The 25,214-nt window shown below is 41.5% G+C and overlaps 2 protein-coding genes and 2 long non-coding RNA genes across 4 annotated transcripts; 3 read left to right on the forward strand and 1 right to left on the reverse strand.

Moving 5' to 3' along the window:
* Positions 1–1,748: 1,748 nt before the first annotated feature.
* On the reverse strand, positions 1,749–3,240 carry LOC6614237 (endoplasmic reticulum resident protein 44). The gene is made up of 2 exons (XM_032721736.1): positions 2,647–3,240; positions 1,749–2,522 (listed from the first exon to the last, which is right to left on the reverse strand). Exons 1-2 carry the CDS (start codon positions 3,207–3,209, stop codon positions 1,853–1,855), a joined length of 1,233 nt encoding a protein of 410 aa, XP_032577627.1. The 5' UTR covers positions 3,210–3,240; the 3' UTR covers positions 1,749–1,852.
* A 331-nt stretch (positions 3,241–3,571) lies between these two features.
* Positions 3,572–4,072, forward strand: LOC116801589. Its single transcript, XR_004362111.1, has 4 exons — positions 3,572–3,723; positions 3,779–3,808; positions 3,861–3,887; positions 3,957–4,072. It is a non-coding gene; the product is annotated as an uncharacterized LOC116801589 (long non-coding RNA).
* A 7,047-nt stretch (positions 4,073–11,119) lies between these two features.
* On the forward strand, positions 11,120–11,459 carry LOC116801820. Its single transcript, XM_032723656.1, has one exon. It carries the CDS (start codon positions 11,120–11,122, stop codon positions 11,456–11,458), a length of 339 nt encoding a protein of 112 aa, XP_032579547.1. The 3' UTR covers position 11,459.
* Positions 11,460–15,049: 3,590 nt separating this feature from the next.
* Positions 15,050–15,924, forward strand: LOC6614238. Its single transcript, XR_004362140.1, has 3 exons — positions 15,050–15,119; positions 15,184–15,234; positions 15,300–15,924. It is a non-coding gene; the product is annotated as an uncharacterized LOC6614238 (long non-coding RNA).
* The last annotated feature ends 9,290 nt before the right edge of the window (positions 15,925–25,214 follow it).

Raw genomic sequence — 25,214 nt, forward strand, 5'->3', positions numbered from 1 at the left:
TATTCTAAAGCTATCTTTCGGAATTTAAAAGGGAAGAATAAGGAGCATATAAGTCAGCAGCTATTCTATAACCTTTACTAAAAAATAAGGTTAAATGTATAAATGCCTCCTAGTCGCTCTCAATATAAGCTCGGAAATGCTTTTTTGCTACCCGTAACATGCTTCTTAGCAAACGTACTATAATCTTTTTCTCATGAACATAAATGAGTACTAAGTACCAGGTCATTCCTTCATCTTAATAACGGAAAAAAGATCTAAATAACATTTTTTCAAAAACTAGGTTAATTTCCAAAAAAAACAGGCAACAAGTAATTTGTAAACGGAAGTTTTTCCAGCTTTAATTCGGAACTCGCATGTTTGTCGACCAACAGTGTAACTGAGAAAGTTGGAAAACTTCCGCACGTGACTTCCGCGACTATTGTCGATCGGACTGATGATCCCAGTGGCAATTGAAGAGGCTCATGTCCAACTGTCAGCCCGAAGAGTTAACGATTGCAGCGGTAATTGGAGCCAAGTCAGCCCGTCGAGGCGTAGGCGATTAAAAGGCGATTATTTCAATTTTAGCCCGAGATATAATGATGCCAGCAGACGATGGATGGATGGAAGATGCTGCCCAGGTAGGTCTTGCGCTCGAAGAAAAAGCAGTAACCTGTCAACGAATTCGGCGTAGCTGTTATGTTAATGCGCCAAAACCGTTGACATTTATTGGCAGTTATTTATGGCGGACACTTCGCGCGGACTCTTGGCGGACACCAATTTGGGACCTGGCCATTTTGGTGGCCAGCACTGCCCGACTATGGAAAATTCTATAATTGTGCAGGTGACAACGCGAGTGGCACGCGCTGCTGTCGCTGATTAGAGGCAGTTGCACCTGCAGCTGCACTCGCCGCTGTGGCAGATACTTCATCTCGAGTCACGCTCGATTTTGCGCTGGCATATGACCATAAAGATATTATTAATTATGACAATATTGGCCCTAAAAGGAAAGCCGCGATACTCCCTCGAGAACTTAACATTGTGATGCGATCATATGTTAGAATGCAAGTTGTGGTAATCTGACAGCGAAAATGCAAATTGTGCATTTTAACTTTTAATAATAATTCACTAAATAAATAAATATGCATTGATGCCATAAAATATTTAATAGTTAAAACAATAAATCAGTTCGAAATAAGCATGCTTCAAATTTATAAATATTTGTGGTTTCTTAAAAATCCATGTATTACTTCTTCAATTCACGAGTGTACCATTAAAATTATTGCGATATTTTAAGTTTAAAAAATATACAAAATTGTGCTATTTCCACTTCACTGTACTTAGATTGCAGAGAGAAAAACAATTTTACTGTATTGGTATTTTGCACCTGTGAGATTTGCTTGTGAGATGCTTGACTAATGAGTTTATTAGTGTTTATATGGTCTGGTGTAGAGCAGTCGGCAAGGCATATTCAAATGAAATCGACTTTCCTGTTCTGTATCGAGGCGATCTTCCAGGAAATATCGATATCGAGGCACGTGTCATCTCCTGACTATCTGATGAGATGCCCATACATGTTGGGTGTGCTATTTGTCACAGAGTCCAAAATGGGGCATTCAATGCTGGTCTAGTCGGCAATGGGCTTGTGAAAATATTTCACTTCATAGTCGGAGAACGCTTTGTATTCGATTGTGGACTACTATGTTATTTGTTCAAGATATAACCAGAACTGACATTAAATTAATTTTACTTGAGCGTCAAAATAAATACATTTTTGTTTATTTTTTTAATCTTACTTTCAAAAATATCTGACTTAAACTGATATTAAACGATTACACCTAAGCATGACCAAAGATAATGGTAGAGAAGGATATTATTATAGCTCGTCCCTTGTGCGGTTGACCAAAGTGTAACGGTGCTTGGATGGCTTAAGGTCCTTAAACTTGGACTCGTGTACGACTGGCAGGTCCTCAGCTGGATCGATTATGGACTCCGAATCTTCCTTAGCCTGCAGGTCCACGTGGTAATTATAATGCAGTGCACCGCTGAACAGGTCATCTATGAACTTTTTGAGGGATCCTGGATCGTAAATGTCCTTGTAGCGTGGAAATAGGTACATGTGCATGAAGGAATCGATTGCGATCACTGGCAAATCACTCAAGGACTTGCCCAAATGGAAAAGTGGGTGCTTAAAGGCTTCCCCTTCGGCAGTAAGGAAAATAACCCTCGTCTCATTTTCCATCTGGCTTTGAATTGCGTTTTTGAACTCCTGGATGGGACTTAGGTCGTCTTTGTCGTAAAACAGCAATACAAATGGTAATCCTTCCTCTGATAGCTCTTCTGCATTATCGAAGGTGATCTCTCTCACAAGGGGCACACACGTCTTGTCAATCCAAAAGGTTAGTTCTTTAAAGCTGGTCATGTTGCCCAAGTACTCACTGTACTGGTTTTTGTGATTCGGAATCGAGGGATCGCCGCGGAAGATCAACGCATTTTTTCCTGGCGGTCGGAGGTCCTTAGTCAAGTCACCAAAGCCCACAAGGAAGCTGTCATTTTTAAAGTAGTATAATTAAAAATATATATATCAGAAGCTAAGTTAACAGAAACTCCACAAATTGTTTTACAGATATTGATTTACTATGAATTGTTCAATGGATACAATAAACTCACCTGCAATCGTTTCTTAACAGGCTCGCTACCCTGCGATAGTTGTCATATTCAGCATGATCCTTGGAGGTAAAATAACCAATGACTATTCCATAGCCAACATCCACGTTTTTAAGCTCATCAATGCTATGGAACTCTTTGATTGGGTCTGATAGCTCCTTTTCCACAAACTGGAGGAAGGCCTCCACCGATCTCTGGCCACGGTATTCCTGATTTCCAACCAATCCATTCCTGATGATCTTTATCGTTGGGTACTTAAGTATGTCAAACTGATCGGTCAATATATCTTCAGTGTCGCAGTTTACTTTTCCCAGGATCACACGGCCGTTTTCAGGGAATTTCTGTACAACCTTCGCCGCCGCCTCCTCAAAAATGGGCTGCAAAATCTGGCTAAAACGGCACCAATCCGTGTAAAAACTGAGCAGAACCAATTCATTAGAATCGATTATTCCTTGCAAGTTTTCGTGGGTCACCGCCACCACCGAAGAGTTTCCCGCGACGAGAGAAAGTAGGGATACTAGGATCGCCAGCGAATAGAGGACATCCAAACTGCCGACCACTTTCATCTTCAACTACTTACTTTTGCTGAACTTTTTTTTGAATAAGTCTGATTTCGACATGAAAAGATCTTAAGTAATATCCATAAAAATTGAATTCTTCGCACCTTAATTGCAAACCTTTGTATTTGTACAATACAATAGAAGAACGAGCGCCTCGACTACTAGATACCCGTTTCGAGCTAGTAGAGGTGCACGGCAAAAATTTTGTTTTATATCGATAGAAAATGAGTGGGGAAAAAAAAGCTAAGCTATAAAAAAAAATTGATTCGATACGTTAAAATTTAAAGGCATAATACTGCTTCATTGATTCGCTGCGGAAACTCATGCGTTAAAGAACATACTTCGAAGAAAAATAAACTATTCAGTGAGTAGTGTTTTAAGATCACCATCCTCTTCCTAAATATTAAACTGATTTTTTTATTACACCAAAGTAAATCAAGTACATATAACATGTCTGTAAGCACTTTTGTAATAATTGGGATATTTGGTGTTGCAAGCGCAATTCTGATACCTCCGTTCTGTAAGATTGCTAACCATTTTTTATTTCGATACCAACTAAATTAATAAAATTATAGGTGACCTTCTGGTAGTAGATGCTCCTTTAAGTAAGCATTGCTTGATAAATGGATGCATTTAATTTAATTTATAAAATTTCAGAGTGCTACAATGCCACTGATTGTGATTGTAAGTAGAACAACCTATTAAAAGTATCAGCGTTAATATAAAGAACACTAATCTGAACCAATTTTTAAGCTTATAGGGAGTGCCTGCGTCAGAAATAAAAATATTAGTAAGTACCAATTTATAAATCGATGTTTATGGCTATGATGTTTCGAAGACCTCCAAAATAAAAACCGTTGTCAGCTACACATATAGTACATATATAGTATGGATAAGGAGCTGGGAGACTTGGATGCTAATGACGTATAATGGTCATGGGACGATGTCTGCAGATTAAGACGAGTTTTCAGCAGACAATTTGGCAAGCTGTCAACGCCACTCACAGTTGAAGGGGGCGTGGCAGTTTGGGGATTTTAAGAGGGTGGGAGAATCGACAACTCGCAGCTAATGATTGTCTGCAAAAGGACATCAATCAATCCGAAGTTAAAGCAAAACCACCCTCACGGGAGAACTCTCCCTCGTTTATGTGGTTCTCACATTAAATAAATAAACAAACTTATAAACTCATTCAAATCATATTTAAAAATCATCGCAGAGCAGCGGGAGCAGTGGCAACAGCTGTCCATTCATGAATTATTAGTTCAAGCTTATCAAACGTGACCAAAATCGGAGCGGAAAAGTTAATAATAAAAAAGGGGGCCAGCTGTTGCTGTTGAAGGGCCAAACAAGTGTGAAAAATCAGCAAAACGAAGGCCCCGGGAAATATTATAACTCCCACCATGAAGAAGAGAGGAAAGTCCTGGCAGGACAACTGGCTCACATGTGCTGCGTTATTATCTTTTGAACTGACCACAAGACGTGTCAACTAGCGGTTCCATCTACTGCCGAAAATATTTCACATATAAATCATGCTAAGAAAAACCCTCTAGACACGTGAGCTTCCCAACTTTCTTTTCCTGCCAGCAAGCCGCTTATAAATTGTTGAACAATATCTTATATCAGATGTTGCAGTGAACGAAAAATGTTTTATATAATATACGCAATCCCAACATCTAGTTTATTTTAGCTGGCTTAACAACAAAAATATATTTCAATATTGTAAGAATGGTTAGTTTTAAGGTAAAATGTATCTTAACTATTCTTAAAGACCTATTTTATATTGATCCGAATATAAATCTCTTTCCGTCCTGTGTAAAAATCAGCTTATAGTCAGGACGTGCGGGTGGCTTATATGTCCTCAGTTGTGGTCAATACTGCAGAACTTGCCCTAACCGGCAGACGTCTTAAAGGCGAGGCCTTAAAGGTTTGAGCAGGTCGGGCACCGCCCAAGTTCTTGGCCCATGACTGCCACGGCAAGGTGACGTAATTATAGATGTACTGGTAAGTCGCCAGCCTTCCAGCCAAAGTGCAATGGACGCCAGACAAAGCCACCCTTGCATGCAGCGGACGGCCAACAAACAAATTCGCAACGGGAGCCAGTGTAGCTGGGAAATGTTAAATGTTGAATGCTAAATGGTAAATGGCAAGTGGCAAGGAAAACAAAGTCAAGGTACGAGGCTCTCAAAAGGGTTGACATGGCCAAAAAACCGGGTATCCAAGTGGGCGTAGACGAGCGCCGTGCGGTTTTTCAGTAATTGATAATGGTTTGGGTCAACTGCAGTGTTGAAAACTTTAGACTGCTAGGCTGTAAAATAGTTTTGTCATTTATTTTTTAATTTAAGTGCTTTAAACAATTTTATTGGACCTAAAAACCATAATAAAACTTATTGATATCAGATTGCATTTTTGAATTTAAAGTTGCTAAGTTTATGATATATTAACAATTGTATTACAAGTTTATTTTCATAAAAATATATATTATTGAGATGGTTCCAAGTAACTGTGCTTAATACGTACATTTTATTATATTACTTTATTATAATATTGTAATTTATTATTATATGCATATAGATATCATTTATTAAAATTTAATAGTGTAATAATAATATGTATATTGTCCAGAAGCCATAATGCTATTATTTATGTTTTATTCTTTTGATGTAAGTTTTAATCTAGAATCCTTCGGAAAAGATTCCATAATATGTAATATGTATTTTCTCAGTGATGGGATAAGTCGTTCTAAGAATTTTCCCAATAATCATGTCTGAAAATAGCTATTTTGGTAGCGCTGCTCCAATGTATCTAAGGGATACGCGTTCGAGTTGGCAAGAGTTAAGTTGTCGCAGCTCGGTATCTTGTAATCTGGCAGCTCCAAGACGCTGCGACACATTAGCATAAAATCATGATTAAGATACGAAACTTCTCCTGGCAGTGCGTATACGTATCTATGCTTTAATGAGCATAAGTATCTTATGGGTAATTAACGCACAGAAGACAAACGTAAATCAAGGTTATCTTACGCCCAGTGTTTAGTGTTGTGGAGCCAGCAAATCCCTTTGTAAAAAATTGCAGTGTGGACATGAATCCGCTTAAAATGCAATTTGTAGTATTGTAGCACGGACATCCTTTTTATTTCTTTCTTTTCGGCTAGACATTTCCGTTTGACGCAGTTTCTGGATGGTTGCAGCTAGTGGGAAAGTGTCATTAGCATTGATTAATTCGTCCTGCGATTTACATGGAAAAACAATCAATCAACACGTCCTGCTCGTCCTCCATTAGTCAATCTCGAGATTGAGATTGAGATGCACAGCGCCGCTTGAACTGCTAGCAAGTGTCAACCGGGCAAAGCCATTCCAAGCTGTCCATCTGCGCTCTCTTCCGTGGATGCCATCCATCCCATCCATCCCCCCGTTTTAGGGACATTAGCAATCGCAATCGTCTGCCGTGGGGCACATCATTAACGGTTTTCTAGGGCGGCTCATCTACAAGGCCAAAATGTTTATGGATCTGCTCTTGCCAGCTTTGGATTTAATGAATTACCACGCTCCCACCTCGTGTGAGGCAAAAAGTTTCCACTCAGTCTCAATGTACTTAAATTAAAGCTAACTTTATAGTTAAAATCGGCGGAAACAGCGGCGCATTCTGGGGTGTATCTCAACAAACAAAGAAATGTATAATGGGGTCAACAAGATATTTAAATAAAAAACCTTTAAATATATTAAGCCTGCAAAGGATTCGACAAGGCGCGTATAAATATATAGTTTATAACATATTTAGAAGTTAAACCTACTCTACTTCTTGATTCATGTTCATATCGTACAACTTTTTTTTACATCTCCAGCCCTGACTGCTCGTTCTATGCCTCGGCTAGATCATCGGAGGCATAATTAAGCCACATCAATGTCGTGTTAAGTAGCTGGCCGACTAATGATAGCAACATTTGCAACAAAAGCCAATTGTTGAGGGTCAGGAACTTGGCAAGAAGAGGGGATTCTGGACATGTCGGAAAACGGAAGCCCATGCCAAGCATGGGGACTTTAATTTTTATGCGTGAAAACACAGGCCAACAAAGACCCATAAAAAATAAAACAAAACAACAGGCAGCGACCACGGGCGGTACTTAAAATGCGAGACATTCATTTTTCTAGGACTGAAACAGACAGAAGGACGAAGGCGGTGGCAGGCGGAAGGACATGGGGAAATTCAATTAGCCTGAGAACTTTCGGGTTGGTTTCACCGTTTTGGGGCAACGTTTGCTTAGGTAACGTTTCAATTAATTCGGTCTCCGGACCTCAGATGCTTTGTCCATCCTCGCTAATGATGCTTAGAGAGCGGGTGGTCCTTGCAGGGGCCATAGCATTAGATGATCCTTAAGGATGATGCATGGGATTTACGCAGCTCGCAGAACAAATCAAATCAATTGCTCGCAATTAATAACACCAATTCGGGCCCATTGATCCAGACTGCGACAGCATTTCATTATTTGTTATATATTTCAAAGATATTTATTTGATAAACGCCGCCAACGTCGCCGTCAGACGCCAAAAATCTCATCGCTTTAAGTGGCTCATTTCGGCAGGAGAGTCGCATGGGGCTTGGGCATGGGGCATGTGCATGGGGCATGTGCATGGGGCATGTGCATGGGGCATGGGTCCTTCGCAGTCACAACCGCAGGCAACAAACCAACACCAAGCCAGAAAAAAACGAGCAGGGCTCCACGGCTACCGGGTAACATATCAAAACGCCGCAAATGGGCAGGAAAAAATAAAATCATATGAACACAAAGTGCCAAAAAAAGGCAAACATGCGACGTCGTCTAAAGGATTTGCCCCATGGCAGGCAACGGCAAAGACAAAGTAGCTGTGGAGCCTCCAGAAAAACCAAAGAACTGAAAAAGACCCAAAAATGTGCTGAGCCAAGCCACGCTGTGGATATATTCGGGAATTTATGCCGCGATTTTGAAATGAAAAAAAGCACGGGAAAAAGACCGAAAAATAAAAGTGAAATAAAGTCAAGAAGGAATCGCATTTGCAGCGGCAGAAGTCAGAGGAGGATCGCGAATTCGGTAGCCCGCAAATCTCAACCAAATAAATATGAGGACCTCATTTGGGTAACGCCCTGGCGAACAATGGATACCCTGTCCTTGGAAACGAAGCTTGAGTAAGACGTACTGAAAAACATATATATGTATTTTTAAAAGTAATATATTCCTAACAAAAACTCATTTAAAAATTTGTTTACGTGGCCAAGTTAATTTCAAGAATTCTTTATAGCAAATGATAGAAAGGTTTCTGTTTAACTTTTGACATTATTACTAGAAAGCTCAAATAACTCTATCTTGAGTTTTAGTTTTAAGAATAGTACGTATGCTGTCGTCTTCATGACCATTAAGTATAAATTAAAGTTATTATTTTCTAGTCTCACCTCCTGATAAAGGGTATTCCTCAGTTCCAAAACTGCCTGCCCAGCAAGTGACTCACTGGTGGGACGCTCCCTGCGCTTCCGAGCTAAAGCTGCAGTTGAAGCTCACACTAGGCAGCGTTAATCCAATATGTGATTACGAGTGTTCTGACTTTAAGCATCTGTTAAATTGGCTAAGACCCCCGTCTCAGTGTGCGTGTGAGCCAGCGTCTGAGTTGGCCTTTGCCAGTGCTGGTAGCCCCCGCTGCCACTTTGTAACTGTTGTCACTTTTATTGCCCTGGGAATGTTTTCGTCCACTGGCTCTGCACACGCCCCGCAAAAAAAGAAGTTATTTTTTCTGTCCCCCTCCGATTCCATCTCCTTGACTTGGCGACTGAGTGTCCTCCGTACTCGGCTAAACAAAAGTTTTGTCGATGATTTTATTGACCAATTTTTGGGTGCGTAAGTTCCGTATTTTTTCGTATGTTTTTGCATGCCAGTGAGAAGACAGACAATCAGGAATCGAATTCGTTTATTTCGGATTTTCTTGCTTGCATGTTTTTATGGTTTTATTTCTTTATCTGCGGGGATTTAAAGTTTTATTGTGATTTAAACACTTGTTAATCGTGTGTGCATATGTCAATTTGCTGTCGCCTTGTTTGTATGTGTTCGCTGGGGTTAGACTTGGTTTTTGTGAGTCTGGGGACTAAGTTGTTATGGTTTATTTTGCCAATCAGGGAAATGGAAAAGTTAAGCGGGATTAGAAAAATGCTCTTGAGTTGTTAACATATTTGTTCGTCGTTAGATTGTTGCAGTTAAATCTACAACTTTAATGCAAGAAATGAATTTGGTGCTGGTTACATAGTATTACAACTTTAGATAAGATATTATTTTGTTAAATAAATAATAAATTCCTATGGAAATTTAAAAACAAATTTTAATGTTCTTGCTTTCTGCTACAATTAATTACATTGATGGGTATTTAGAAATATATCTGGAGAATATCCAACTAGTTCGACCTCCTAATTGATTGATTATGTTCCTAAATTTAATCCAATTTGTGCTGAGTTGTGAGTTGTGTATCTAAGTCGAAATTTACATTCGCGTAATTTGTGTCACCACCAGCACCGTGGCACTGGCATCTGCAATCCATCGTTTCATTGATAAATTGTCCAGTCCGCGGAGATCTGGGCCAGTTATCTGGACAGGTTCAAGCCACTCAGCTGTGCTGGAGGCAATCACTTCGCTTCAATCTGCGGGTGACGACGAGCTCCTGGCCAACTCGAACTCCAGCTCCAGCTCCACTGCCACATCTGCTCGACTCCAGCCGGACGAACGATTGTAATCAAAATACAACAAATTAAGGGGAGAGGAGCGAGGAGAGTGTGCGTGAGAGCGGGCCGGGTACCTTTTTTAAAATATTTATTTATGCAATTATTTTGCAAGTAGCTCAAAATAAATAAATGAAATGAAATAAAATAGCAGACCGGGCTAACCGCGTACCTGGGACGGGTTCCAAGTGCCCGGACACGACTTCAATTGACGAGGCAGTAAATTAAAATTTAAATTTATGCCATTCGCCAGTGGAAACGTCTGCCAGAAAGGCCGCACGGAGCCAAGTCGGTGTCCCGAAAACGGAGAGACAGGGCACAATTAGGTGCAGCTCAAAGTGCGCCCCAGAAGGCTTTCAGGTGGTGAGTAAACGTGGCCGAGTGACCAACGTCCGGCGGTGGGGATGGGGCGCGGTATCGGCCATGTCATCACTTCTATTGTCATCATCTCGCGTCATCTTTCTGTCAAAAATGTATTTATTTATTTGTGCATTGCAAATGCATTGCCGAGCCCTGAGTGAATCGTCATCGCGGCCACTCGCGGTGCTCACCTGCCAACAGGTGTTGTTTGAGCCCTCGCAGACGCGTTTTGACCCAATTTATTGTGGCCGGTTACAATGTAAGCGCAAAGTTTATGGCTCGTAAATGTCGTCTGTGGCCTGTTTTAATCATGTTGCATTTAAAACGGTCGACACTGAGTCGTATACGTAATGCATTGGACCACATAATTAGCATATGCAGTTTTTGAAGCTAAACTTTTAAAAAAATTTATAAAGATTCTGGCAACATGCGTCTAGATGTTGAAATCCCAAAATCGTTCATTTTTCTAGTGGTCTAACCACCTGGAAAACAATGTTTTAATTTTTGCTTAGAGGCTATTGCCTTATGGATATGTTTTATAAAAAGTGTGCTCGGTTTTTTTCAGTGCAATTTCCTGTTAATGTGTGAACCCGCAACTCGTTTCACACAATTTCAACCGCAAATTACAGGGCGATTTCGTGTACGATTCGAGATACTGCCATTCTACACTAATTATAACTGTGAAGTTGTAAATCCACCAAAAACCAGGAAGGCCAGCGGAAACCACCCAGATCCGCTTGCCATATAAAGACATCCTCGACCGCCAAAAGGGGGCCATAAATGGCAATCAACAGACAATCAATGGGTTAAACCCTTTTTGCTTTATGATCCGAAAACAATTTAAGCTTTTATTTGTTTTTGATGCCACCACAACAAGTAATCAGGAGCCGCCAACCTGTCTTCCAAATGGTAGCAAATCAAATTGGCCAACAGCAAAGCAGGGCTTACCTGCCTGGACCGACCTGGAGCGTGGAGCTAAGTGCTATGAGCATACATCATGGCCAGAAGTTGCATTTGGACACTGGACGAGTACGAGTGCAATTGATGGATCACCGAAAACCGACTGCCCGCAATCGTTGCTGCTGCAGTTGCTGCAGCAGTTGCTGTTTGTGCTGCGGCAGTTACTGCAGCACTTGCAGTGGGACCAGCGCCAAATGAGTTGAGAAGCAGTTGCGTAAAACGAAACCAGCGATAATGATCATGCCAAGCGCAGAACGCGTTAAAGATTTCAACGTCGTCATCAGCAGCAAACAGAAGCGGCTCGCTACAGTGGGCACTCGCTGGAAGCATCCTCTCACCGACCAACACAGAAATGATGAAGTCGGGTATAAAATTCACAATCCCATAAAGCCTTAATTAAATTAAAAAAATTACTTTTATTTGAGCTAAGTGCTTGCAAAATAAGAACATACTAAAAATTAACGCCGAACACACAAGCTATTTTATATAAACATAAAATATATATAAACAGATCATTTCACACTGCTTGCACTATTACTAGATTTTACTGCAACTCACATCTGGAGTCTTCTTCAGCTCCTGACCCATCGGCGACCGGACGTAGTAGCTGGCCAAGTGCGATTGCAAATGCACGGAATTCTCATTGAGCCCCTATCCATGGTAGTCATCCCCCCAAAGCAGCTGCCTCTCCCCCCTCCCGTAGTTGGCCCGGCCATTAACGCGGCTTGGCACTTGGCTTTGGCGATCGGATACCGTTGCTACCGGTTACTTCTTGGCCATCTCCATCTCCATCGGCCGGCACTTCTTCCTCAGAATACCGAGTACCCCTTCCATCGCTTCCTCCGCTGATGAGTTTAGTGCCGCTCACTCGTCAATGATTTGTACTTTTTTCCCGGTGGCCAAAGCCCTCTGTCCGCTGCCTGACGAAAATCATAATAATCATAATAAAATGCAGCTATATCCATTTTAACACCAAAAATACGAGTATGTCTGGCTACGCCGCTCAGCCGCTCCGTGGGTGCTGATCGGTGGGGAGGAGCGGAGGACCATTGAAGGATTGGCGTTGTCATGTCCATTTTGGCCCTTCGCACCTATGGAGAATGGCCTGTCGCACTAAACTCGGTGATTTGTGCTAGGCATCCACGGTAGCCACTTCTGGGTGGTTCTGGTAATTAAGTGTGCTTAACGTGCTGAAACTATGAGTTGAACTTCGTGCTAATGCTAATGGAAAGCTTCCTATTCGGTTTGAGATGTATGCTCATAATGGTGACCCATGCATAGCAATATGTGATGAAAATATAATACTGTTTTATTGCAAATCTCTGATAGAAGCGTGTAGGCGTCACTAGGACCTGAATACCTAATCATAGCTTTCTATCTTTTATAGTAAGATATAAGCGTGCTTGCGCACATGCGAACGTGGCCAAATCAACACGGCTAGTGATCCTGATCCAGAATATACATACTCTATAGAGTCGGAAATGAAGCGTTACTTTAACCAATCTAGTATACCAACGAGTAAATGGAAAGATAGAAACATTTTGTCATAGCAGATACTTGTGTCTATTCTGAATTTGCCATACCTAGCATGGGCCTAGGGTAAAGCGCTTATAATAAACAAAACAGATTGAAAAAACATACTGAATTTTTCTTTTAATCAAGTACAGATTTTCAATATTTGCGAACAATTGCGCACAAGATAAATAAACAAAGCAACGAATATAAACACTTGTCGAACCGCAAAACAAATTTAGTTGTGTATCTGCATCTGCATCTGAACTTGTGTCTGCATCTGCATATTGATCTTGCAACTTTTCGCTGCTCCGTTGCAGCGATTGATGTTGTCAATCAGAGCAGATTTAAACGAAGGTTAAGAGTTGCATACGTTTAATCGGGCAGATCGGACTTGCAACAGAAATACGAACTGGGGTCCAGAGACCACAAGCAAGTCATTGAAGCGCGTAAAACGCGGCAAGTCCAGGATGCTGCAACGAACCCAATCCGAGTTGTCGGTAATGATGCAAGTTGCCCCAAGATGCAAGATGCCATGTGATAGAGATGCGGCGCCGCTGATTGCGATCGCCGAGCGTTTACTGTTCGCTGTTTGCATTTGTGTTGCAAATTTACAGCTCCATCAGTGGTCGGTCTGCAGGTTTCGGCTGCATCATTAGCCCCACCAAGGTTACGGCAGATCGATGAGGCAATCAGTTCGCGGGGCCAACGGCAAATGGCAACAAATTAGCCAAAGTGATGATGCGTTAAGTGGCAAAGTGGGGAAATCGCCAGTGAGGAAATTAGTTTTGGCGGTTGGCGGCGCAAGCACACAGGGTGTTAGGTCTTTCAAGGGAACGGCGCACTCGTCACATTGCTGTGACAGCTGCCCACACTCCTGGCCACTTTGTCTTTGGCCAATTAAAATCAAATTTCAAAATGTTCCAAATTTTGTGCAAACTGATGACAGTTTAATTGCTGTCCTGACAGCTGCTTTCACTTAGGCACGAGTATCATCATCCGAGATCTGGAGCGAGCTGATATGGGTGTGCTATAGATGTCCCCGTCGATAAGGTCGCACTCTGCAAATTTTGACATTAATTACTCATCAAATTGTGGCCACTTTAAAAGCACCGGCTTTTTTTCGAAAGTCATTGCCACTCGGGTTTTAAAAGGGTTATCGTTAAGGGCGGCACAATTGTACATAATTTGATGAAGCTCACACACCAAGTGTTATGTATTTTGAGCTGTATTCTGTAAAGTTGTAAGAAATTATTTTTACGGACTAGAATATTTATTTATATACACATGTCTTTGCAGATTATTCCTCTCCTAACTTTTCCCATTATGATTTCCTGGCCAACGAGCTATTATAAACTCAAATCAAACTGCCCTGGTCAACGATTAGCCTTGAGAACGTCTTCGCGATATCATGTCCAGTCTCCCCAATTTATGTGGTATATGCAAATGGGCCAGACAGATAAACACACAGTTCCAGCTACCAATGAGCCGGCCCAGTGAACTTGGCCCAAACGCATTACCGTTAGAAGCGCCTAATTGCCCAAAGGGGAGCTCAATTTGCATGTGATGCCGCCGCGGGCAAAAGCCGGTAGCTCCAATAACTTCAAATTACAAATCATAATGCGGCAGCGCAGGGAAATTAGAATATCAAAATATTTTTTGTCTGCCGATCGGTGGCTACTGCAATTTGTTGGCGATAATCGAAATTGGCCCCAATCACGAAGGCCCCCAAATTGCCGACGATCGTCGCGAGTTCGGGAAACTAACTGTTCATCTTCGATTTTGCATAATCGCTGCGAATTGTGTGCTGCTGTGCCCCTGCTGCAGATCCGAACGATTGCATTAAACAGCAATTAACCTTAATTGATTGCACGATTATCGCCAAATACGGACAGACGGCGGTTTCCCCCCGTTGAAATTTCACTTTCGGGCCCTGTGCAATTGTGCGACTTCCGAATGGGATTACAGCCATGGCGCATAGAACTCGGCCCGCTCGTCTATCATTAGCATCAAAAAGCTATCATCATCATTACCCGAGCACGAGCTCACAGCTCACAGCTCACACCTTGCACGCGATGAGGCTGAATACGGGCCGGATTCGATGGTGTTGCTGCTGTTAGATACACACGCAGGCAATAATCATAGGCCACTCATTGGGGCACGGAGGTGTTGCTCTGTGAAGTGCGGCATAATGAGTGGGCAGCATGCAACAACTATTTAGAGTTCTAGGAAGTGGCACATGGCTATGTCATCTTTCACTCAATGTAATTCGTTGTGGATACGTGGATACTCAACTGATGAAACCATTACACAGGCATTGCTGCATATTATGCGAGTAATAGCAAGGAAGAAGTTCGTTAGAACTAGGAAAAGTTTTTTATTATAGAATCATAATAATGAAATTAGTATTTTGCAGTTCAATTGATGAGCAACAGCAAAGTTCCATTTACGTGCTCGTAAGCTACAGGTAAGTTATCCCCTTTCCGATTGAAGGCTTTCAGCCGGCTGACATAAGTTGACAAACTTTTCCAGCCGCGGCAGTCTGATTCGCTCAATCGAGCGACAACAAAGTTGGGCTCCAAATAGATATATATCAGCAGCTTTAAATATAAATCAATAAGCGAGCAAATGGCAAACGCTGCATGTAAGCACTAAATCAAAGTGTCAATACGGGTAACTGATACACTGGAGCGGAGCGGAGTCGAGTTGGCCAGCGGAAATTGAATTATGCCCCGTTGGACTGCCAGACTTCAGTCTGGACATGCATGAATGAGCGTTTGACTGAATGGATGCTGTTGCCGCGGTTGCTGCTACTGCTGCTGCTGAGGTGGCTGCTGCAAATGTTGCTGCTGAAACCGCTGCCGCTTTGAGTGACAGACGGCGGACAAGTGGTGCTCGAATCGGGTGCAACCACTTTCGTTGGCCAACGGACATCGCCGACCGGCAGCGGCGACTGTGTGAATCTGTGGTATATTTGCTGGAGTCGGCCAAATCTAATGTCCACGTCTGAACGATTTCCTTTGCAAACCCGTTTCAGCGGGCATTAGATACGATACGCATATGCGATACTATGGTTTATGGTCCACAATTAAAATGGTGAGACGTGAGTGCACAGCCAGGGAAGTCTCTGTGAAGGGGTCGATTTCCCTTTCAAAAGAATCCGTGTAATTGAAAGAGAAATCCTTTATATTTAGTAATATAGTAATAATATAAATAACTATGAAACATTCCATTCTAATAATTGAGAGACATGGTTTCATTCCAAGCCTGGTTCCATTACTTGGCCCCCTTCGACTAAGACTCTGAGCCCAAGAGCTCGACAAACGCATTAAATGAAAATTAGTTGCAATAACATGAAAATTCATAGCTTAATATAAGGCACACACACAAGCACACACGGTAACGAGAAGTAGTTGTTGGCTGACAAAAAACTTTTACTTATACATTCGCCGATTGTGGCAGATTGACATGGGAAAATGGTTATAAAAGGACTGTGCGAAGTGTTGAGTTATGATCTGTGTTTTTGCGCAGTTCGGAACAATAAATAAGCTGATTGATTGTTGGCGCAATTTAATTGAGATGATACGTGGGTCCGACGTTGACAAATCCAATTACAGCCGATTTCCCATGATCCAGTGTCGCAATATCGAATGAAAGCGAAAGTGTCGCTCATTTGAATACCTGGCTGTCTATCCGCTAGACTGACCACTTTCAATTATCTGACACGTTGAAAAAAGTGTTTTCCGAAACGGAAGTGCAAAGTGTTGCAATTACACAGCGCAAGAGGTTGGAGGAGGGGCATAAAGTTAGCCAAGCAGCAACTGCCGAACAATTCGATTTAATAAATCATAATGCGTTTAGCCCGATCTAAAAAGGTCCAATTAGGGCCAAATAGGGCAAATCCAAGGGCTCTTATTAGAACGCAGATGCCAAACATATTTGGACGACGATTCCGTCCTTCGGCAGACAAATATTTACCAGATATTTGCCCCACAGATTAGCAAAGGCTTGCGGTTGCTAACGGCGTTTTGGGGCACCCAGAGGAATCCATCAAGGGATCATCAATTCGAAGTGACGTATTGCGTTTTCGGAGGCCCAGACTCCAGAGCTCTGGAATGTGCGGACCCAGATCCCAAAAAATAATGCCTAACTAAGAGAACGAAGAGATGTTGGAAAAAAGCCAATAAAACATCAACACGAGCAGAATGATAACAACTAAGTAAACGTCTGTCACTCAGTCGACCTGGCCAGAATTTTGATCAGCCGAAAAGAGAAGATCAAGGGAGATGCACAGGAAGAAATATTTAACCATTAAGATCTGATATATATGGGCACACTCTCTAAAATGGTCTGTTTGTTTCAGTTGCATAGCCATTTGATCGATTTTAGGGATGTTTCATCGGCGGTGTCTCATTTTTTACCAGTGTAAGCACAGATCACATAGGTTCAAGGATCGGGAGTCTTCGATTGATGCCAACGGCAGCTGATCAAAGGCCCCCAAACTTGATTGAAGTCTGAGGGACACTGACGATTGCAGTGCAAATGATAATTTATTAGATTGCGATCTCTGGCCTGGCACAAAAATGTGTCAGTCGCGAATAGAAGATCGGGGCTCCTTTGGCATTTTTATTGAATTAATTTAACTCGTCATTGTCTGCATTTCTAATTAAGCCGAATTAATCATGAGCATACGATCCAGTCGGAGTGCACTAATTATGCGTAGACCAAACTGGGCTAACCGATCTGGATAGACCTTCCATCCTCCATCTTGAGTTGGTTTTCTGGGCCTCGGGAGCAGCTGCTGGCGGCAGTTTTAAAAGCGTTTTGCCAGCGCGACAATCGCGATGATGAGGTCCGCGATTATGATCAAACACTTCATACCGCAATAGCAATGGGAACTGGAACTTGCAACTGAGGCACAGCATTGTCGAGCTTTGAACCGGGCTCGATCGCGCTTTGAAGTCTTCCGACACGCACGACACTCTTAGTGCCACTGCTTACCCTTTGGACCCAGACGACGGCCTTGATGGGGAGCCCTCCTCGGTATTTGACCAAAAATGCCAGTACAGTTAGTAATATTTTGAGGCAGACTGCTTATAAAGCTGCTTATACCGATGGAAAACCATCGATTATGAATCAGAACCATTCGAACCTAAGAACCCACCACGAAACTTCTTTACTTGAAACACTATTTTAATTAAGTTGCTTATGAGGAGTAATCAAAAGCATTTTTGTTTAAATAGTCCATCAAATATTGCTCGTCGTTCATTAATAATCCAATTCAGTTGCAATAAGTTATGAAATTTGTCTAATGCTCCATGAAATAAACCATTTAATTCCCATATAATCCAGGAGGTAATGCTGCAGCAGGCGGCTTTTATACTTGGTTTGGAGGACTTCCTGGCAGACTCATGTCAAGTTTTCTTGCCGGTATGTGTGTGTGTGTAACCTGCCCCTTTTTAAACCGCTTAATAAAGTCACTTAAGTCGACCTTTTGACTACGTTACAATTGACACCCAGCACAAACACACGCACACAATGGCAGGCGGGGTGTTTGTGTGTTGACAAAAGTTGTTTTGGAACCCGGGGTGCTGCCATTGTTGCTTCTTTTACAAGACATGTATACACAAAGGGATGGATGGCGGGGTGAATCGAGGGGGGACAGCGTGACAGGCTGTCTTTTGTTGCGGTCAACCGGAAAACTGCAAAACATGTCGCCCGGGCCGCGTCCTCCCTTGTCCTTGTCATAAGCGGGCTAAAAAAAGGATCAGAAACAAGTCTGTCAAGTTTTCAGCTTACAAAATACCTGTCGCCGCTGGATGTTCGCTATGTGTGTGTTTGCAGGCTACTCAAATGTGATAAATACGTGCAACATAAAATTGTGAATCATTAATAAAAATGGGGGTTGCAACCCCCATGCTCTCCGAGCCTAAGCAAACAGGATAACTTCGTCCTGGAAGTCCATTCCGTTCTTGCGAAAACATTTCGCCGTAGTTGCGGTTCAAGTAATTTGTACAATTTTTCAGCCACATCATGTGTGGCTCCATCTCCTCCTATGTGGCAATCTGCGCATCATCATCATCATCAGCAGCAGCAGAGGAGTCCTGCGATATGCTGGCCCACATGATGTCCTTCTTGTTGGTCATTATGGTCATTAAGCCCCTTGCCATTCGCATCTTAATCCCCGGTACACAGACAACCGTCCTCCAAGTCCTTTATGACGAATTGCCGGAATTGTTACCTTTAATTTGATCAGATTTTGTGAGTTGGAAAAATGAGCGACGCATTAATCCTATAACTGTCTAGAATATATAGGTCAAATTTAAGGAGGTGAAGCTGTAAAGCGTATACTTTAAACTCTTAAAGCTTAAGCGTGCATAGGATTAATTAAAATGTTAATGCCACGTACTCAGGGCTTAACCTCATTTATAGAAAGTCACCTCAGTAAATCCTACGTACTTATTTTAATTTATTTTCCGCTGGCCTCAAAAATGCTCTCCCTCCATTTTCCTTATAATTTATGAGGCATATGTTGCCTGGCAAAAGTTACTATGACACAAGGTGGATGTAATCTGAATAAAAACGTCGGGAAATCCAAACAATGCTGTTGAAATGCCACTGCTACCTTTTACAAGCAAAAGAATTTCACGCTGATTTATTCGCCTTCAGAGGTATGACAAATGTAGGATGGAAATAGAAAGAATTCACATTAAAAAGCTAGATTATGGATTTACCCACAGAATTGGACATTAAAGATGGTGTCCACCATCTGAGTTCATTGACATTCCGCACAGATGATTCACGCGGCACTTGACGAATGAATTAGCTCAATTCACTCACAATGCGATACAATGCATGTCTCTCAATGGCAATGTCAAAGTGTCAGCAGGCTAAAGTCAAAATAACAGTAGACAGAACCCACCGACAAGCAAACAAGTCACACAAACAATCAAGGGCTTCCTGCTGAAACATTGCAAACTTCCGACAGGCCAAGAACATGGAACCATATGCCGGCAGTGTGGGCAGCGACCCAACATCAATACTCCGATCCGCAATCCCGGCCAGTTGCACACAAAAAAATATATTTTACTATAATATAATATAGCAATTTTGAAATTTGGTATATGTTATATATATAATAATAATCCATGCAACATTTCTTGAGCTTTATAATCCCTATACTACCATTTCTTTTCGTTCAGTGCACTTTCTAAGGAGCTGGTGTAGTTGAAATATTTTTGGTGATTTATTTGGAGCGCGTAGTTTGTGGCATGTTCGCTGCCGACAAAAGACGAGCCAGCGCCAATAAACAAATTGCCGACGCATTTTGTCAGCCCTTACGGGGCCAGGATTATGTTAAACAGTACGCCAGGGCCCCAGGAACCCGTCCGACCGCCAGTCTGTCTGTCGAGACCCTCGACTCCAGTCTTTGGGGGTCTCATTGTCAGCGGAGGACGAGTTGGGCGAGTGATTTAAATGAGCGTCTTTGGAACGCCACTTAATGTGTCATTGAATTTAAATCAATTTGCCGCTGTGTGGTGTTTAAATTACTTTGAAGGATTTCTTAAAATGATCACAGTAAAAATAAAATTAGGAGGTTATATTACGTAGTGAAATAAATAAAATATCTGAAAAAACCACGAACAAGGATGTTTAGATTTTTCTTCAAATTTGTAAATTAATGAATGGCCAGAGGGAATTGAGTTAAGTCATTACTGGGTTAAGGCATTAGCTTTGTTGACATCTTGTTCAGTGAAGATCGCACATACGCCCCATGTGTTTGCTGTACGCATAACCCGCTACAAGAATCACCAGCCGAAGGAATCGTAGACAAGGCAATCCATTCACATTATTGCCGCCCGTCCCTGGCCAACTTTTGGACGACAGTAGCGCCTCCAGTGAAATAAATCACAGAAATATGTCTTTCATCTCGGCGCCTGCAGTTTGCAACTTTGCAGTTGCGAGTTGGCTGTCTTCAGTCTTCTGGTTCTTCGGTTGGTAGCAATCACTGCCGAAGCGCCTAAATGCAGGACATACATCATCGCACATGCCAGATGGCTGGCCACGCCCCGTTCTGACTGTTTGTCGCCTTAATTACTAGCCAGCACCTCACAATATTTGTACAGACACTGCAGAGAGAGGAATTTTAGATATGGAATTATGAAAGAAAAATATTAATTAGGGCATAAAAAGAAACTGCTATTGATTTCGAAAATGAACTTGATGCCTTTAAAAAAATGATTGTCTGGACTGTTATAATATGTTAGGCCACCCAAACTTAGTGAACTTATAAGTAATATTTAGCATTTTTTTCTGTGTGCAATGTAATTCGTGCATTTCGACTGAGATTCTTGATGAATGAAAGGCGCCCGAGATTTAGAGGGGACTTTGAGGGGTCGTGACAGGGGGATTCTGAGCCCCTATGATTGGTAGCTAGATCATTTGTCAAGGAACTGCATAGAATGCACACCCTGGGGTCACAGCGGAAGCTGTAATGACTTATTTGAGGCAATTAAATGGCAACGTTTCCCCAGGGTTTTACATATCTCCGTTTTCCCCCTATACCACGCCATTTTCTCCCACGTAAGTTTTGGATATCCGCTTTCACAGTCACAATGTACCTTGACTTGATAAACCACTAAAAATAATTTACGACTTTCTTAGGAATTTAAATTTCAACGCCATTGCCAGCTCTCTCTCCCTCTCTTTCTCCCTTTTTATGCCCCTCTCTTTCTGGCCACCCCATGCTGGTGCTCAAATACTTGAGATACTTTTTTAACCGCAGCGCGAAAATTTATGCGCTGCATGTGTGTTTGAGTAGGACTCACAACAACCTGTTCCGAACGCCTCACCCACCCGATACAAGCTCTACACTTAAAGAAAATACTCATCTTAACTTACATATTAAATGTATAATAATACTTTATTACATTTTTTATGCAAGCTCTGTCTAGAATTACTTTACCTTATAGAACTTTAAAATAGCTTAATTATGAAATGGTTATGCCATGATACTTTTCAGGAACGCCTTATTTAATTATTGGTTGATTATAATATATCTAATTATTATTAAAGGTTTTTTGGGTTTTTTCCTATTCATTGTCTTAAGAACTTCACAGTGCACTTCAAAATACACTGTAAGCCTCTTTATTTCCGCTTAGATAAGTTTACTTCATAAGCGACACTAAATTATATGCCAAGAATGTGTTCGCTGGTCGCCGTTTCTGGTAGACATCTTGTTCATTGTTGTTCCTCTTGTTCTGCCACTGTTATTGTAATTTATGCAAAAATATTTTCGTCTGAAAAATACTCTTACTGGTGCATGTACTTTCGGGCTAGTCTCCATTACCGGCAGCCTTGGCTCCTTCTCCAGATGTCAGAGATGCGACCGCCTTATCCACATCCATATCTGTTGGGAGCAGGGCACGTACACGAAGTAGTTTTGATAAATGTTTAACTTGGCCCACAAGCGAGGGAAAGGGTGCGGCGAGATAATAAAATACACGTATCCGGGTCTTGGCTTTAGGGTATTGGAAGTCTGTTTGTGACGGCATTCATAAGTCCAAGTGTTGGGAAGTGTAGTGTAAAGTTGTTCCTAAAATGTTTTTAAGAAGAAGAACGACAAATAATAAGAAGGAATAACATTAAATGTTCACCTAATTGGAATTAGTCGAGTTTTAACATCTGGTTAAGCTTAATGAAGCCAACAAAAACACGCTTGGCCTAACAAAATAAATGCTCCCAATTTGCAACGAAAGAGAATCATGGTGTCTCCGCAGGACAAAAACCCGCTTTCAGCCAGTGCAATCCCAGAATGCAATTTTCGAAATAAATCGCAGTTCAACCCCCGAAACGAGGCATCACGAACGATTTGTGCCCCGGTGGGCGTTGCCCAGAGCGAAAATTTCGATGACGAGTGTCCTTGCAGCGTCTGCAAATCTGCATAGACGTCACCTCCCTGATGGAGGAGAAATTTTCGGCTGCGCAAGTCTCTAAAAAGGGCAGCCACGCCCCTAACACCGGTGCAACAAAAACAGCAAGTTCAAGTTGAACGGGGTGATTTAATAAACGGACTTGCAAAAAAGCACGGACTCGGAAAATGTGCAATGTAAATAGCAAACAACAAAGTTGACATTGATATCGCCGTGTGATAGCGAAAAAAGGCATAAATGAAAGTTGCTTATATGAAATTATTGCTGAGATACTTTGTAATCACATTATCATTTCATCTTTTTGTCTGTTGTCGTATCCTTGGGCCCTTTAAGTCGCATTCTTGGAAGTGTCAAAGGCGTGTACGCCTGGATCGGTGAACTTTCTGAGAATTGCTTAACCGAACCAAAAAGGTATTCTAATCTAAGATTCATTCAATCCAAATTTCGTGACTTTGTAATGATAGCATTACCAAGATATTCTTTTATGCCCTTACAAAGGGAATGTTTGCCTTAAATGTAGGGCCTGAGAATCGGTTAATAAAATAAATCTATCACTTGTTGTATATTTCATTCAGTAGAATTTCTCTAAACTGCACATTTTTAGTCATTAGTCTTATTATTGTATTGTATTATTGTTACAATATTTTATAATATTATTTATTTATTAAGCTTGTTAATATATTTACAGTCCGGACGAAAGTCTCACACAATTTGGTAAATCATGAAGGCATTATGTAGTGTTTGCCTTCAATTGTTGGTAATAGTATATATTACGTAGTTAAATATTAAATACTATGGCCGAACAAATATTATAAACCATTAAAGTTGAGGTAGCGTCTCGGTGTTTATCGTAGTATTACGTTTTTGTAGTTGACCTAATAGAAATAGCTAAAATAAAAGCTTTATTTATTTATTTATTAATGTTTAGACATACATTTTTTATTCAATTAATTTTTTATTTATTACACGTCCGGACATTTGAACATTCCGGATTTCAAATGTTTTTTCACTTGTTACCTTTTCAATAAGATGCAAAACTTTACAATTATTTGATATTTCTTTTACAGATAGATAAAAAACCATTAAATGAAAGTGACCATAGGGTATCAGTGATCTCGGCCACTGTTTTTTGCCCACCCTCTTACCCTCTTATGTGATCCCCCCTTTAAGGTTCCCCCCGTGCGCTCCAGCCAGCTGAGCAGCCCACCTAGACATCGGTGGCCGTTCCGCCGCTGTGACTAATATGGCACCGACGTGGTGATGGCTTGGACTCTTGCTACTCCTACTGGCCAGCCAGCACTATAATCAAGCCATGCACTTTGCAGCTATTAAGCCATAAAATCCGCGGGGAGCGAGGAGACGCGGTGTCTCTGCATGCGGCACCGGCTGCAGAGTCTTTTCTCCAGCCTGGCTTTTAATTATTGTTTACATTAAATGGTCATGAGTCCAGCGCTCTGCAGAAGTCGAGGCATTGGGCGTAATTCGCGTTTAAGCCGAGACCACTACCGTGTACTTAAACTGCGATTAGGCCTGGTCAGACTCTCTTCGCGTAATTAACGTGTGGCGGGGGGTCGAGGGCGATCGTTGGGAGTTACTGTGAGAACTTCTGCGTTTTGTGGGGCAACAGGTCACAACGGAGATTTGCCAAATTACAAAAAAAAAATATATATGAACGGGGTAAAATTGAACATCCAACTTCCTGTCCTCCTTTAATTCGTTTTTAAAAGTGGCAAAGTTTTTAATTAAGCACTTGAAGTAGAGGGCTATGTGCGCCATCATCATCCTGTGAAATTTTGCACACGTCATTTCCCGCTCTGCATGAATTTGCATTTTCCGAGCTCACCAGCTCATTTCAATATCCTTTCGCTTGTTTTCCCTGGGTAAACGTTGTGGGGTAGTTGGCTTGCCAAGAGCTAGACGAACGGAAGTCATTTGTTTAATATGCGCCGACATTATCCTTTATTATGGCGGTTTGCGTTTCTGTGGCTTATGAACTGGCACAGCCTCGGCAAGGAATGAGGTAGTGCTGGGGGGTCGGGGTCGATTGGGTCTGCTGTGCAAATTTAAATTTGGTAATGGTCCTGGCACTTTTTGCCAGGGACTGTTAAGCAAATAAGTGCTTAACTTTTTGGATTCTAAGGCTTGGTAATATGCCTATCGATTGAATCGGTTAAAGCAATTTATTTATTACTGAAAATCAGCACTCAACCGCTTAGCCCTTCTTGCTTTAAAACTTCATGGAGAATGACTCCCTTTTATAAATATCTTGTATTCTTGAAGGCTCAATATCTTCAAATCGTTTTATTGCTATGTTATTGCCAATTTCACACCAGAAGGGGAAAGTTTTCCCAACTTGGGAAAAACTTGTCTGAATTATTCAACAGAAAAAAAACTATTGAAAGTTTGCAAGTTACTCGTCAAAAAAAATTGTTCTATATAAAATTATATAAATTATATTGGTATGATTATAGCTATATAAATTAATATTTACCAGGATTTATGACTCTATCCAGTT

The sequence above is a fragment of the Drosophila sechellia genome, chromosome 3R (assembly GCF_004382195.2).
Source record: "Drosophila sechellia strain sech25 chromosome 3R, ASM438219v1, whole genome shotgun sequence".
Classification (NCBI taxonomy): Eukaryota; Metazoa; Arthropoda; class Insecta; order Diptera; family Drosophilidae; genus Drosophila; species Drosophila sechellia.

What these genes read in the sequence shown, in the direction of transcription:
- LOC6614237 (XM_032721736.1), bottom strand. Translation starts at nt 3,209, where the DNA reads ATGAAAGTGGTCGGCAGTTTGGATGTCCTCTATTCGCTGGCGATCCTA. An exon ending in CTGTTAAGAAACGATTGCAG is followed by an intron (nt 2,523 to 2,646) that starts GTGAGTTTATTG and finishes TAAAAATGACAG; the next exon opens with CTTCCTTGTGGGCTTTGGTG.
- LOC116801820 (XM_032723656.1), top strand. Translation starts at nt 11,120, where the DNA reads ATGATCCGAAAACAATTTAAGCTTTTATTTGTTTTTGATGCCACCACA.